The 12,530-nt window shown below is 45.4% G+C and overlaps 1 protein-coding gene across 1 annotated transcript in view; it reads left to right on the forward strand.

The window, feature by feature from the left end:
- Positions 1 to 786: 786 nt before the first annotated feature.
- The window catches only part of HCN1 (hyperpolarization activated cyclic nucleotide gated potassium channel 1), a 243,205-nt gene continuing 231,461 nt past the window's right edge, over positions 787 to 12,530 (forward strand). The window contains exon 1 of the mRNA XM_063128088.1: positions 787 to 1,196. Coding sequence (XP_062984158.1) covers positions 787 to 1,196 — 410 coding nt within the window. The remainder of the gene's footprint in view (positions 1,197 to 12,530) is intronic.

Here is a 12,530-nt window from a genome sequence, read left to right on the forward strand (position 1 = left end):
ACAGCAGACTGAGCAAGGGCACACAGAGCTCACCTGGCCACCCCCTTCCACCCCAGGGTGAGATGTCCTGTATTTCCATTTGAACTAGAATAATGATTTCTAAATTGGGATCTATACCTCTGAATCGGCATATGCAGATTGTATGCAAATGGGCGCCCTCTTTTCTTTTCTAAGACGAGTTTCCTCTTTGGGGGAGATTCGGAAGTGGCCACCCTAACAGGGATCAATAACGGCGCAAGCGGGCGCGTTTTTGAGCCCCGGCACCTCTCTCCCCCTCCCCTCCCCTCGCCCGTTCTTCTTTTTCTGGAGAGTGAAACGCTGGCTCAGGCCAAGCGGCTCGTCCCTCCTCCTCCTCGTCCTCCTCCTCCGCTTCGCTCAAGGGCTCCGCCGGGTCGCTCAATGTCAAGCCAAGGGAAGCGCTAGCGAAAGCGAGGGGCGGCCTGGCCGCCGGCAGAGGGCGCGCCAAGGGAGCCGCCGCCGCCGCCTCTCCTCCCTCACGCGCTCGCGCTCCCTCCCCACCCCTCTCCCGTCGGTCCCAGAGCGAGAGCCCGTGTCTGCTGGGCTCGCAATGCCAGGAGCGCGCGGCACAGGAGGATGAGGAGCGGCTGCTGAAGGGCGGCCAGCAGCAATCGCCGCCGCCGCCGCCGCCGCTGGAAGGGGGAGCACGCTCGCCTGGCTGCCTCGCTCGCTCCTCCTCCTCCTCCTGCTCCTCGTCCTCGTCTTCCCCGCGGGCCAGGAGAAGCCGGGCAGGCTGGAGCGCTCTCCTGGCCGTTGGTGGGCAGCGGCATGGAGGGCGGCAAGCCCAGCTCCTCGCCCGGCAGCCGGGACGACGGCAGCCCCAGCGCCAACGCCTGCTTCCAGGCGAAGCCGCCCACAGACAAGGCGCCGGCGGCGGACAAGGCGCTGGGCAGCCCGGGCGCCGGCGGGAGCCTCAAGGATCATGGCAACTCGGTGTGCTTCAAAGTGGACGGCGGCGGTGGCGGCGGCGGCAGCGAAGAGCCCATGGTGGGCTTCGACGACGCCGACAGCGCCCAGCGCCAGTACGGCTTCATGCAGCGCCAGTTCACCTCCATGCTGCAGCCCGGGGTCAACAAATTCTCCCTCCGCATGTTCGGCAGCCAGAAGGCGGTGGAGAAGGAGCAGGAAAGGGTTAAAACTGCAGGCTTCTGGATCATCCACCCGTACAGCGACTTCAGGTGAGGGGCGCCTCGTCGGATGGCGGGGTGGGGTGGGGTGGGGGAGGCTCAGTTTGGGGGAGCAGCAAGGAAAGGAGGCGTTCAGTCGAATAAAAGGGGTTGGGGTTGGGGAGGCAGGTGCCAGATTTGCCAAAGCAAAGCTGCTGCTGCTGCTTTTTATTCTTATTATAATTATTATTATCATTTTCCGAAGTGCCAACAGGGCGCTAGGCGCTGCACAAAAGCTGGATGTCAAACCCAGAAGCCTGCAGGCTAAGTTGAGACCGCTGGGAGCATTAGATGTTGCTCTCTCCTCCTCCTCTGTCTGTCTGTCTCCAACCCACACTAACCATGTGCCATATAAGAAGAGTCCTGAAGAATGCCTGCAACTTCAGCAAAAATACGCTTCCAGCTTTTTAAAATCCCACATACCCGTTTCTTCTCCTCCACACCTCAAAAGCCATCAGACCTCCGGTAAGGAACAGGCTATGTGCCGGAGGTGGGCAGCGTAGGAAACACAGGTTAGGTCCAAAGCGCCTAACTTCTGATGCCCATTTCCAGCTGCCTGTTCCTCCTGCACTACAGTAGCCCAACTTAGTCTTTGGGAAAACCCACTGCCCTTTATCAATCCTGTGCATGTCTCCTCAGAAGTTATTCCCATTGTGTTCAGTTGGGCTTACTCCTAGGTAAGTTGTGCACAGGATTGTAGCTTTACATGCTCCCCTGGTTTGTGGGACCTCCAGGATATGAACCTATTCCTCTTTCAGGCTCCGCTGGCTGACTTGCATGTTCTCTGGCCCATTTTTCACTGCTTTTGATTCTCTCCCCAATCAAGAACAGATATGAAAATGTTCAAGCTCTTTAGCACAAACTCTGCCATAGAGCCCCCGGCGGGTCTAGACTTTTCCTCCCGCTTAACTCTGCAGAACATGACAAAATGAACATCCCAACTTGTCTGCACTGGACCCTTCCTCAAATAGAAGAAGCCCAGGTAATACATCCTGCCACTCTCACCCAGGTGATGATGTGTTGCTGACCTTCAGAGGCAGAGTTCAGATTAATTTGCCGTTAAAAAGAATCCCCAGCATTCCCTTTCCAGAGAAGTGAGATATAGGAGAGTCCTGACCTCTAAGGTTGCTAGAAGTTTTCTGGGGCGTTTGTGGCATTTCAACAATACAAGACACTGAACCAGGGGGAAAATAACTTTGCCAGGCAACGCACAAAGTGTGAAAAGTGGCTCAATTCTCTTCCCCTAGCCCCCCTCGCCCACTCTAGGGGGCATTTCTTGGTTTATCATCTCTGCACAGTATTTGTTTTGGGAAGGGAAAAACTAGCAGTTGTTGACTGTCTCAGATGAGCTATGTGGAAAATGGGGCATGATAAGTCAAAATCAAGATACGCAGTTTTCACTCAAATGCAGAAATTGCTAACACCTACAGATATACACACCCACCCTTTCTGCTAATTTAAAGTCAGGGCAAATAGTTATTCTTCCTCGAGCTATCTAAGAAAGGCAAACACACACACACTATGCTTCATTTTGAAATGGTGATGAAAGAATTACTTCCATGTTTCCTTGGATGGTGGTGGGTATAGAAACAGTGCAACTGACCTTGACTTCAGCCCTGTGCAGATGTTCTCTTCTATGCATGAGTGGTGGTGGTGGGGAGTTTGTAATCATGCTAACTGGGTTCACCCCTTTGGCATACCTGGATGTATTATCTGCAAAGCGGTGTACATGTGTAGACCCCCATAATTTGATCTGGATTTTTTATTTTATTGATTCAGCATATTTATATGGCCACTCATCAACTTATGTTCTCTGGGTGGCTTGCAGAACCAAGAATGCAATACAGTGTAATGATTAAAATACAACAAAAACAGTAAAGCCCCCTCCCCCTATGTCTTTATGTTCTAGCAGTCATTTGTGATTGGGGCCTATATGTGTAATGTGTGGACAGTAGCCGTGTCAAGGGGGTGGGGCCACTCTGGTGCAATTGGGATTCCCACCATCCTTCTCACATGCAGAATACCTTCATGGTGCTTGAGGTTCTTTGCTGAAAATATTCACTTCCTTCATGCCCTAGCCGTGCTGCTCTATATCCCAAAAAGACAAGAAAAGCAACAAACCAGGAAGACAAAGGGCATTTAGAAAGGGACAAAGAAACAGGACTCTCAGCTTCGATTGTGTGTGTCTGCTTGTGTGTACGTAGGTGGCTCTGAAAATTAAAGCCGTGCCGTCCAAGTCACGGTATAGCATGGGAAGTTTAGAAGCATGTATACGCCAGATTCAGCCTCTTGGTTCAGATGTGCACCGCCTTTTAGCTTACTCTGATATGTATGCACAAGCTTTTTTGTCTGACAATAAATGTAGTTTCACTCTCTTCCTGGATACTTTTAGAAGAGACTATGCTATTAGCTTGATAAAAAAAAGCAGAAACCTGGGGTGGTAGGTCAGATTAGATGGATTGAGGACAACTGGGTTTTTTTGCTTAATGATTTCTGGACAGAATGGGGGTTGTCCTTATTAATTTACCTGACACTTGAAAGTCATCCAGAGAGCAATATCTCCTTGAGCTATACTATTATGCGCTGGAGAGTGATGGAGGTGCGGAGAAAGAACATAACTGGTTAGAATTTCTTTCTACACAGTCCCTAACTGGGAGCTATCCAGGGTGTTGAATAATAGGCTTCTGGAAATCCCAGCTTTAACCTTGAGATCCATGTCCTTGTCGTTTCCAGAGTGTACATGATATCTGTTCCCAGTTTTACTGTAGCAAATGTAGTTTTCCCTCTCGTATGTGTGAAATAAAGCAGAGGATACCAAAAGGGAGAAGCAATATTAAGTATTGGTGACCTTCTGAGATGTACCATTAATAGTTCAATTGGAGTGCTCTTCCATATTCATTTAAAATCTCTATATAACCAATGCAATGTTATTGTAATGGTAAAATCTATTTTTTAAGACTTTGGGATTACTTTATTCAAAGATGCATAGATATAGATATATAAAAGATGCAAATGTGAAAAGCATTTGTATCAGAGTTTCTAATTACAAGATTTCACATATGTTTAGGATAGATTTTTATACAAATATTTTGAGAAATATAAGTAAATATAGAGCATCATAGCATATTGCTTACTATAAAGGACTGTCTGTTCTAAAATCATCTATTTAAAAGGTTTTATAATAAATTTTGGGTTGCTTATGAATGCTATGAGAATATGTATGTGACTTCTCAACAGGATCATACAACCGCCTGGTAAAATGTGTATGCATTTGTGAAGGTGATGGAAATGAAAGGATTTCTAATTAAAAAATCTTTGAGCATTCATTGTTGATGGTAATTCATTGGCTCTTTCTAACTTTCAGTAATCTATGATAGTGCTGAGAGCATCATGCATACAAGTCAATATGTCCATCTGTTTTTATAAAAGCCAAATTTAAGAGGAAAGCCTATTGAAGGGTTGTGTTTCACAGCATTTCTTGAGAAAGGATGTATTTTAATGCCCTGATGGTGGCTTTGTTTCCTCCCCCCCCCACCCCCGATATTTTATTGTGCGCTACCTTGAGCATCATTTTTATTGGAAAAGTGGGATGTACAATTTTAAGAATGAAGGGTAGCAGAATGTTCTTGAGATGGTAGACAATAGACAGTTCTTAAAGAGCATGATTATTCCAATGAGCTTCTGTACTACTGGACAACTGACTGAAAATAATAGAAGCAAACAATTACATGAATAGAGAGGCAGACAACCGATTCACAGTTGACTTTTTAAATTTACATAATTGTCAAAAGACAAGTTCATTGCTGCCAGATGTGAATGCACATGTGTGTGTGTTTAAATGGCCGCATTTCCATGCTATAAGCATGGGATCAGTACACAGATCCTTTCCGATCACTGTTTCGTAGGTTATTATGGCCATTTATGCATCTGTGGTTGTGTTTGTAGATTATGGCAGCACATTTGTATCTTGTCTGCTTTTTAAAATATCTGGTACAAAAACCCCTCAAGTGTAAATTGGTTCTCTTTTAATCATTTGGAGATCTGCTCTGGGAAATAATCAATTGTTTAGGAAAATTTGCGCTGACTATATAAAGTTAACAGAGGTCAATACGTTGTCACTATCTATTTTCCAATAAGGAAATTGACTCACTTTGCCAGTGTGGTGTAGTGGTCAGAGTGTTGGACTGGGACTAACTAACTAACCTCCCAGGGTTTTTATGAGGATAAAATGGAAAGAAGGTGGACCATGTAAGCCCACTTGAATTCTTTGGATAAAAGGTGGGATATAAATTTAACACATAAATAAATACTGGCTATTGGGCAGTATAAAAATGTAATAAATAAATAAAATAAATATGTTTATTTCTCTTAATGATATTCTGGCGAATTTCACATGCAGTCTTTGTCTACTCAGAAAGAAGTAAGTTCCACTAATTTTAATGGGCTTAATCCCTAATAACCACATATAGGATTGCATTGGAGTGATGCAATAGACTTGTCTTCATGACGATCAATAGTCCCATCTGAACCTATTGGTAGGAGGAACCTGAGTTCCTTTTTACCCTATAGATATCTTTTGAGAGCCACTCTGTGGTTTTTGGTTTTTGTGTGTGAAATGGGATGTAGTATTCATTGTGTAGTTCCTGTGTTTGTGCATGTGCGCGCACACATTCCTGTGTGTACGAAGGAACGGCATTTAGATGATTGTCGTTCTCTACATATTAGCAACATTAACTTGATGCATAAATGCAGGATTAGATTTTACACATAACATGTAAACCAAGGTCAATATTACGCTTATGTACCAAATAGGCTTTAATAGAAATGAACTGTTTCTTGCAGTGGCATTTGGTATATTTAAAATTGGCAGTGTGGGTCTCTATGATCACTACCCATGAAAGGTACTACCATAATTATGAGAAATGATGTCTTGGAAAGAGTAGAACATGAATATGGAGTGTCTTTGGACAGTAATTGGGAGTGCTGAAAGGAGGATTTGTAAATCACTCGTGTGTTTTCTTTCCATGGTTCCAGGTAAGGTCTAAAGTGGTAACTTACACATTTTTCTTGAACTGGATAAGGATTCAGAACTTGGACATTCTCTCATGGAGGAGATGCATGAATTACCATTTTTGACATTTCCTGGAACAATGGGAAGGGGATATATCACAGATCGTAACTTCTTGATTCCTTCTGTGGCCACAGACTTCCCTTACTAGCATTGGGTTCCATATACGGTTTGAAAGAGCTAACTTTATAATTTCCAGAAATGGATTAATATTTAACAAAGTATCTCAACTCCATTTTGGTATTAACGTTCACAAAAAACGTTAAGCCATGGCAGTTAAGCATTTTGAGATAAACATTAAGACTTAGCATGTTGTGTGAACCATTCCTAACCATGGTGGCTACACATAACCACAGTTTAAACACACTCACTAACCATTTGCTGCAAAAGGGTTACCGGCCTAACCATGGCTTAGAATGTTGTCTGAACAGGCCCATTATAGAATAATTCTACAGGACATTGCTCTCGGAAGCCCCATTAGTAAGTTCGAAGAGAGGCATTTTAATATTGTAGAAAGAATTTGTTCCATTTTATTTGACCCTTCTGATTTGCGGATAGAGGAAGAAGAGAGGAAATAACAACTGAAATACCAGAGCTTGGGTAAACTAGGGCCTCTTTATTTAAGATTGGGTAATTCACCCCTCCCTGGATCTGCATGTGAAAGTGTGGGAATCTAATCGCTCTGTCTCCTGGGAACTAGCCTGCATTATGGGCAAGCCACTCGGCCAAGCCAGGAGTTAGGTAAAACACGTCTCCTTTCTTATGCTACACATGTGTGCTTGAAGGAAACCACCCCGTTTCACCCCTGCTCAGGTCACTCAACTCTGAGTAGGTGAGACAGTGAGGTCCCTAGAGGCAGGCTGTATCCTGGGTCAAGGGCTGCTCAGCCCTCAGAGGACCATGCCTCAGAAATTGCCAATCGCCATAAAGGTGCCCAACAAGTGCTCACCAACCTCTTCTGATTCCTGCCTCTGCTTTAGCGCCCTACCCTCCAACTGCCCTTGATGAAATCCCGCAGACCCGCATGCAGATCCCGCGGGAAAATGTTGTTCCCTGCATCGGACAGGTGAATTCTGTCTGCCCTATAAATTTCCCCTCTGGACAGTAACATTTTAGGATGGGAGAGACATGCCTCCCCCCCCCCCGATCCTGTAGGAAGAGCCAAATTTCCCTGTTGGCCTTGGATGGCAGATCCCATCCCTGCCAAATTTACCTATTGACTGTCATCATTGTCCTATTTAAACTAAGGGATTCCCCCACCCTCAGGCCTCTGGCACTGAGGGAGCAAGTTTTATCACACAGTACAAATATCTGGCCATCCAGATATCCTCCAGGTCTGCCCTAACCTGTAAAATTGGGGACTTCTGCTCCAGGAACCCCATTGTAAACCCCCCCAGGTGGGCACCACACCTGCGGCAGGGCAAAAACCAACCAGACTAGACTGCCTATGGAGGAAACACCACCACAGCATGCCTTGCCTGCCACCCCACTGGATTGAGCTCAACTGACCGAGCCCAAACTGCATGCCAACAGTTGATCGCGTCAATGCCGTGCCATACCTGCAGATTAGGCGCCCCGTGGGCCATGGTTTCCCTGCCACTCTGTCAAAGGGACACAATTATCACCATTGAATCTATAGTAACTGCACCCATCTTCCTTTCAGAATGTACGTTTATGCATGCCTAAGACTGCCATCTCTCTATGGCCCAGATCTTGGCATCCCCCAGCCTTGCTGCCTTGGCTACTGTATAAATAGTATTGGTTAAGGAGCAGCCTGTCCCTGTGATAAAACCCAAGTTCTTTGCCCCAGAGGGTGAAGTAGAATATCAGATTGCTCAAGGGCATATTCCCTAATTTGAGGCCACCACTGGTGTTATCATGGTGCTTTGTGCCCCCTGGCCAGGTGCATGACTGCTCTGTGATTAACTGAGCATCAGAAAAATGGACAGGTCCTACCAGCTCCCTCAATCCAACCTACCCTTCCAGCTTCCTTCAAACATGGAAATTTGCCATGCTGTCTGCAAAAGGATGGGCTGGCTAGCCTACCTCCTAAGAGTCATGTGAATAGCCCCCTGTGGTGCAGTGTCACCCAGAATTCCAGCAGACAGTCAACAAGGATGGGCCATAAGGCCTGAAGATCCTCTTTCAGCTCTTCCAGATCCCAAAGCACACTGAACATAAGATCTTAGTAGTGTCTGGCCACAAGGGCGAACTTCAGGAACCAGAACATCTGGCTGTGTGACAAGGTATTGCCAACCATTATCCAGCCCAGGAATATGGCAGACAAAATTTGAGATCAATTGAAGGTGGTCAGGAGATGGCCGTGACCAGCCCCATTCCCGAATTTCCTTAGATGACAAAGAATTAACTACATGAACAATGGCCAGACATCAGGCCAAGATGAATAGTGGCTAATAAGAAACTTGGCCCAAAGCCCAATCATTACTGCAAAAGGAAAGAGCTTTGGGAAGCCAAATCTCAATATATCAAAACTTCTATCCTAGTCTCAAGCCTAAATGTGTATGCATTTAGCATATACTAAATGCATACAAACCGGCCAACCTGCTGTGCATGGTGCAGCATACTTCCCTTGTGCCAAGCTGTCATTGGTAGAACAGAATCCTGGACTTGAATCCTCCAGTGCTGGTTCCTTTGCAGGGACGTGGCTGCCTGTAATGCAGCTACCTGATGCTGAGCCATGTGGGGCCATTGATATTCTTGGGCTGAAACTGAAAGTCAAAGATTACATAGGCCTGTCCCCTAATCTTCCTGAACTGAGCATAACTCCCTCAGAGTGTCAGGCAAGAGGTGGCAATAATCCCTTTCCTCCTTTCAACAACCTGTAAGTGAGCCAAAACCACTGACTGTTCTGGGTCTTCCTCATCAGGTGAAGAAGAAGCAGGCCTATTGAAAGACATCTTAGGAGGAGGGCACGGAGCCTTCTTTCTCACCTTGCCATCCTGCCCTTTGGGACGCATATAACAAAAAGGGGGGCTAAAACAAAAAAATGTGCTGTGTGCATGCTACTCGCACATCATTATTTAAATTTTCTGAGCTGAAACTGAAAGTCACAGATTACACAGGGCTTGTCTCCTAGTCTCCCTAAAGTGAGCATAACTCGCAGCTAATGTCGTGTGCACAGAAGTAGGAATAATCCCCTTGCTCTTTTCAACCCCCTCTAGGCAAGCTAAAACCACTGAGCCATCCGAGTCTTCCCATTAGGTGAAATAGCAGGGTGTGCATCCTTCCCTCTCTCTTTCATGCCACCATGCCCTTTTTGGGAGGCATGCACCTTCCGCACATTGGCCCCGTTCAGACAACACGCTAAACCATGCTGCTTAACCACAAAATGGTTAATGGAATGCATTAACCCACCCCCCTGCACTGAGCGAGAGTGGGGAGCGTCCAGAGGGAGGAGGTCCAGAGCCCCATCAACCATCTCCATGTGAAGCTAAAGGTGGGGCATGCTGGCGGATTCTCTTTAGTCATACATGTGCGCAGTACAAATGGGATGGCTGGATCATCCAAGCCAATACGGTTGCGCCGGGCCTGACACGCCAGAGTGACCCATGCCATGGTGCGGTAGGGCCCAGGCTCTTAAACCTGAGTATCAACTGTGTGTGTGCATGCGCCCATTAAAAAGGGAGCAAGTGGTGAACAAAGGAGAGTTGCCTCCCTTGTCCTTCATGAATTTTTCTAATTCCCTTTTGCTCAAGTTGGTGGCCATCACTACAACTTGAAGAGGCATCAATTTCTTTCAATGTCCAGTTTGAGGTCCTGTTTTTTTTTACCTAGCCTGGCCCTATGCCGCTTTGGGCTTTATATCTGGAAAACCATTTCCTCCGGTATGAACTTTTCCACAATTTACGATCTTCATCTGAGGACCTGTTTTGGTCCCATCAACAAAAGAGACTAGGTTGCTGCAAATAAAGAACAGGGCAGCAGCCTAGTTATAGAATATAGTGAGGTTATACTAGTCCCTTTATAGCTTGTTCTCCAGTGCGCAGTGAATACGCTTTTGTTTTGTTCATCATTTGATGGTTATTAGGGAAGGCTAGTAGCTGGAGCTACTCCCAGGTTTTTCTGTTGCTCTGTTTTTGAGTTTGTTGATGATTAAATTGTTTCTAATTATTGTTTTGTACACTGTCTTGCAGACCTTATGGTCGAAAGGTGGTCTATAAATATTTTAATAATAACAACAATGAGAATGCTCTCTACAGAGGAAAACACACAAAAAGGAGCTACATAAGGAACATCTCACAATTTTGGATAACTAGACATTATAGAGGAAATTGTGATAATGAACATGTGCTGATATTTCAGTTTTTGCCTTATTTTACATTAATTAGTAACTGGCAGACGTTCAGCCGTAAGTACATTCTCTCTTCACATGCTTTAAGAGTCACAAGGGGTGTAACACCCACTGCCTGCAAACTTCTGCTTCCAAAGTAATTGTGGGGGAAGAAAAGTGGACTTAAACTAGCGATGTGTGAATCAGCAAAACCCGAGATCACTGAAGTTCTCCGGATTCCATCTCGAAGCTCGTTCTGACTCAAGTCCATATCAGATTTCAAGCTCCCCCCCCCCCTTATCACATGAAAGAACCCATGTGTGTTTTTGTACACATTTCCCCAAATGTTTGTGCGCTTTTGAATGTAGGCATTCTTCTCACATTGATTATTTCATTTTTTTAATGGTTTCATGCACTTTTTTCAAATGTATGCATGCAGTTGAACACATGTTTTTGGGCCACAAATCACATTGCAAGCTTGGAAATGTACGGACTTCAACCATAGGTTGTGTCCAAGTCCATCTTTGGTACGGAAGGTGCAAACTGGGTAAATGTTGATCAAAAACAGACTGAAATGAATTTCTCATACATCCCTAACTCAAACCGAGTAATCCTTTGGGACTCCAAGCTCAGCTTCTTTTTTCATCCCCTAACAAACGCTTCATGGATGGAATAAATTTGAATGGAATCCTCCTCACAGCTCTATTTTTATTTGCTTGAGAGACTTCTGAGCTGCTTTCCAAAATACATGTTTTCCAAGGTGGCATAATACAGTGACCTCTTTTTAAAACATCATCATCATCATCATCATCATCTTCATCATCAAACCCACAGCAATAAGCCCATTTCAGGCCAACTATCCCATGATAAGTTCTAAATCCCTTAGAACTATCTAATGCAAGCATTCAGCAAAATAAACATTAGCCAGCCCTCTTAATTAAAAGTTGACTGAAATTAAAGCATCTTTAGGGCATGCCTAAAAGAAAGTAGGGGAGGAGCTAATTATGCAATTTTGCTGCGTGGTTTTATCCTGGTTGTGCTTTTATACTGTATTTTGTATTTGTGTTTTTAACCTGTTGGTTGTTTTATTATGGTTTTAATTTTTGTGAACCGCCCAGAGAGCTTCGGCTATTGGGCGGTATAAAAATGAAATAAATAAATAAATAAATACTGCTCAGAGGAAAGGAATTACGTAATTTATGGAAGGAAGGAAAGGAACCTCTCGTGCAAGCACTTGAGTCATTGCTGTCTCCTAGAGGGACGCCTGCTTTTGCTGACGTTTTCTTGGCAGACTTTGTAGCGGGGTGGTTTGCCATGGCCTTCCCCAGTTGTGGCTACCTTTCCCCCAGCTAGGTGGGTACTCATTTTACCGACCTCAGAAGGATGGAAGGCTGAGTTGACCTGAGCCGGCTGCCTGAGAACCAGCTTCTGCTGGGATCGAACTCAGGCCGTGGGAAGAGTTTCGGTTGCAGTAACTGCCGCTTACCACTCTGCGCCACACGAGGCTTTACATAAATATGGGGACACCACCAAAAAAAAAGTTTCTTCTGTCCAACAACTGATCCTAATGCTCAGGCAGGTTTATATGAGTGTGCGAGCAGTTCTTAAAATAACTTGGTCCCAAACTGTTTAGGGCTTTGAACTGAGCTTGGAAGTGAATAGGCAGCCAGTGCAGCTGACGCAAGATGGGTCAAATATGGTCCAGCACTTAGCCTTACAGTGTCCGAGCTGCTGCATTCTGCAGTAGATGAAGCTTTTCAACTATTTTAAAGGTAGTCCCATGTAAAGCACATTACAACGGTCTAGTCTGGATGTACTAGAGTCTAGTAACTAGCATTCCAGATAGCTATGTGCTACCTCCAGTGTCAGAGGCAGTATGCCTATGCGCACCCGGGGTACATGGCGGGAGCATGCTGTTGCAGTCATGACCTGCTTGTGGGTTCCCCATTGACAGGTGCTTGGCCACTGTGTGTGGAGAATGCTGTAC

The sequence above is a fragment of the Elgaria multicarinata genome, chromosome 6, assembly GCF_023053635.1.
Source record: "Elgaria multicarinata webbii isolate HBS135686 ecotype San Diego chromosome 6, rElgMul1.1.pri, whole genome shotgun sequence".
NCBI classification, from domain to species: Eukaryota; Metazoa; Chordata; class Lepidosauria; order Squamata; family Anguidae; genus Elgaria; species Elgaria multicarinata.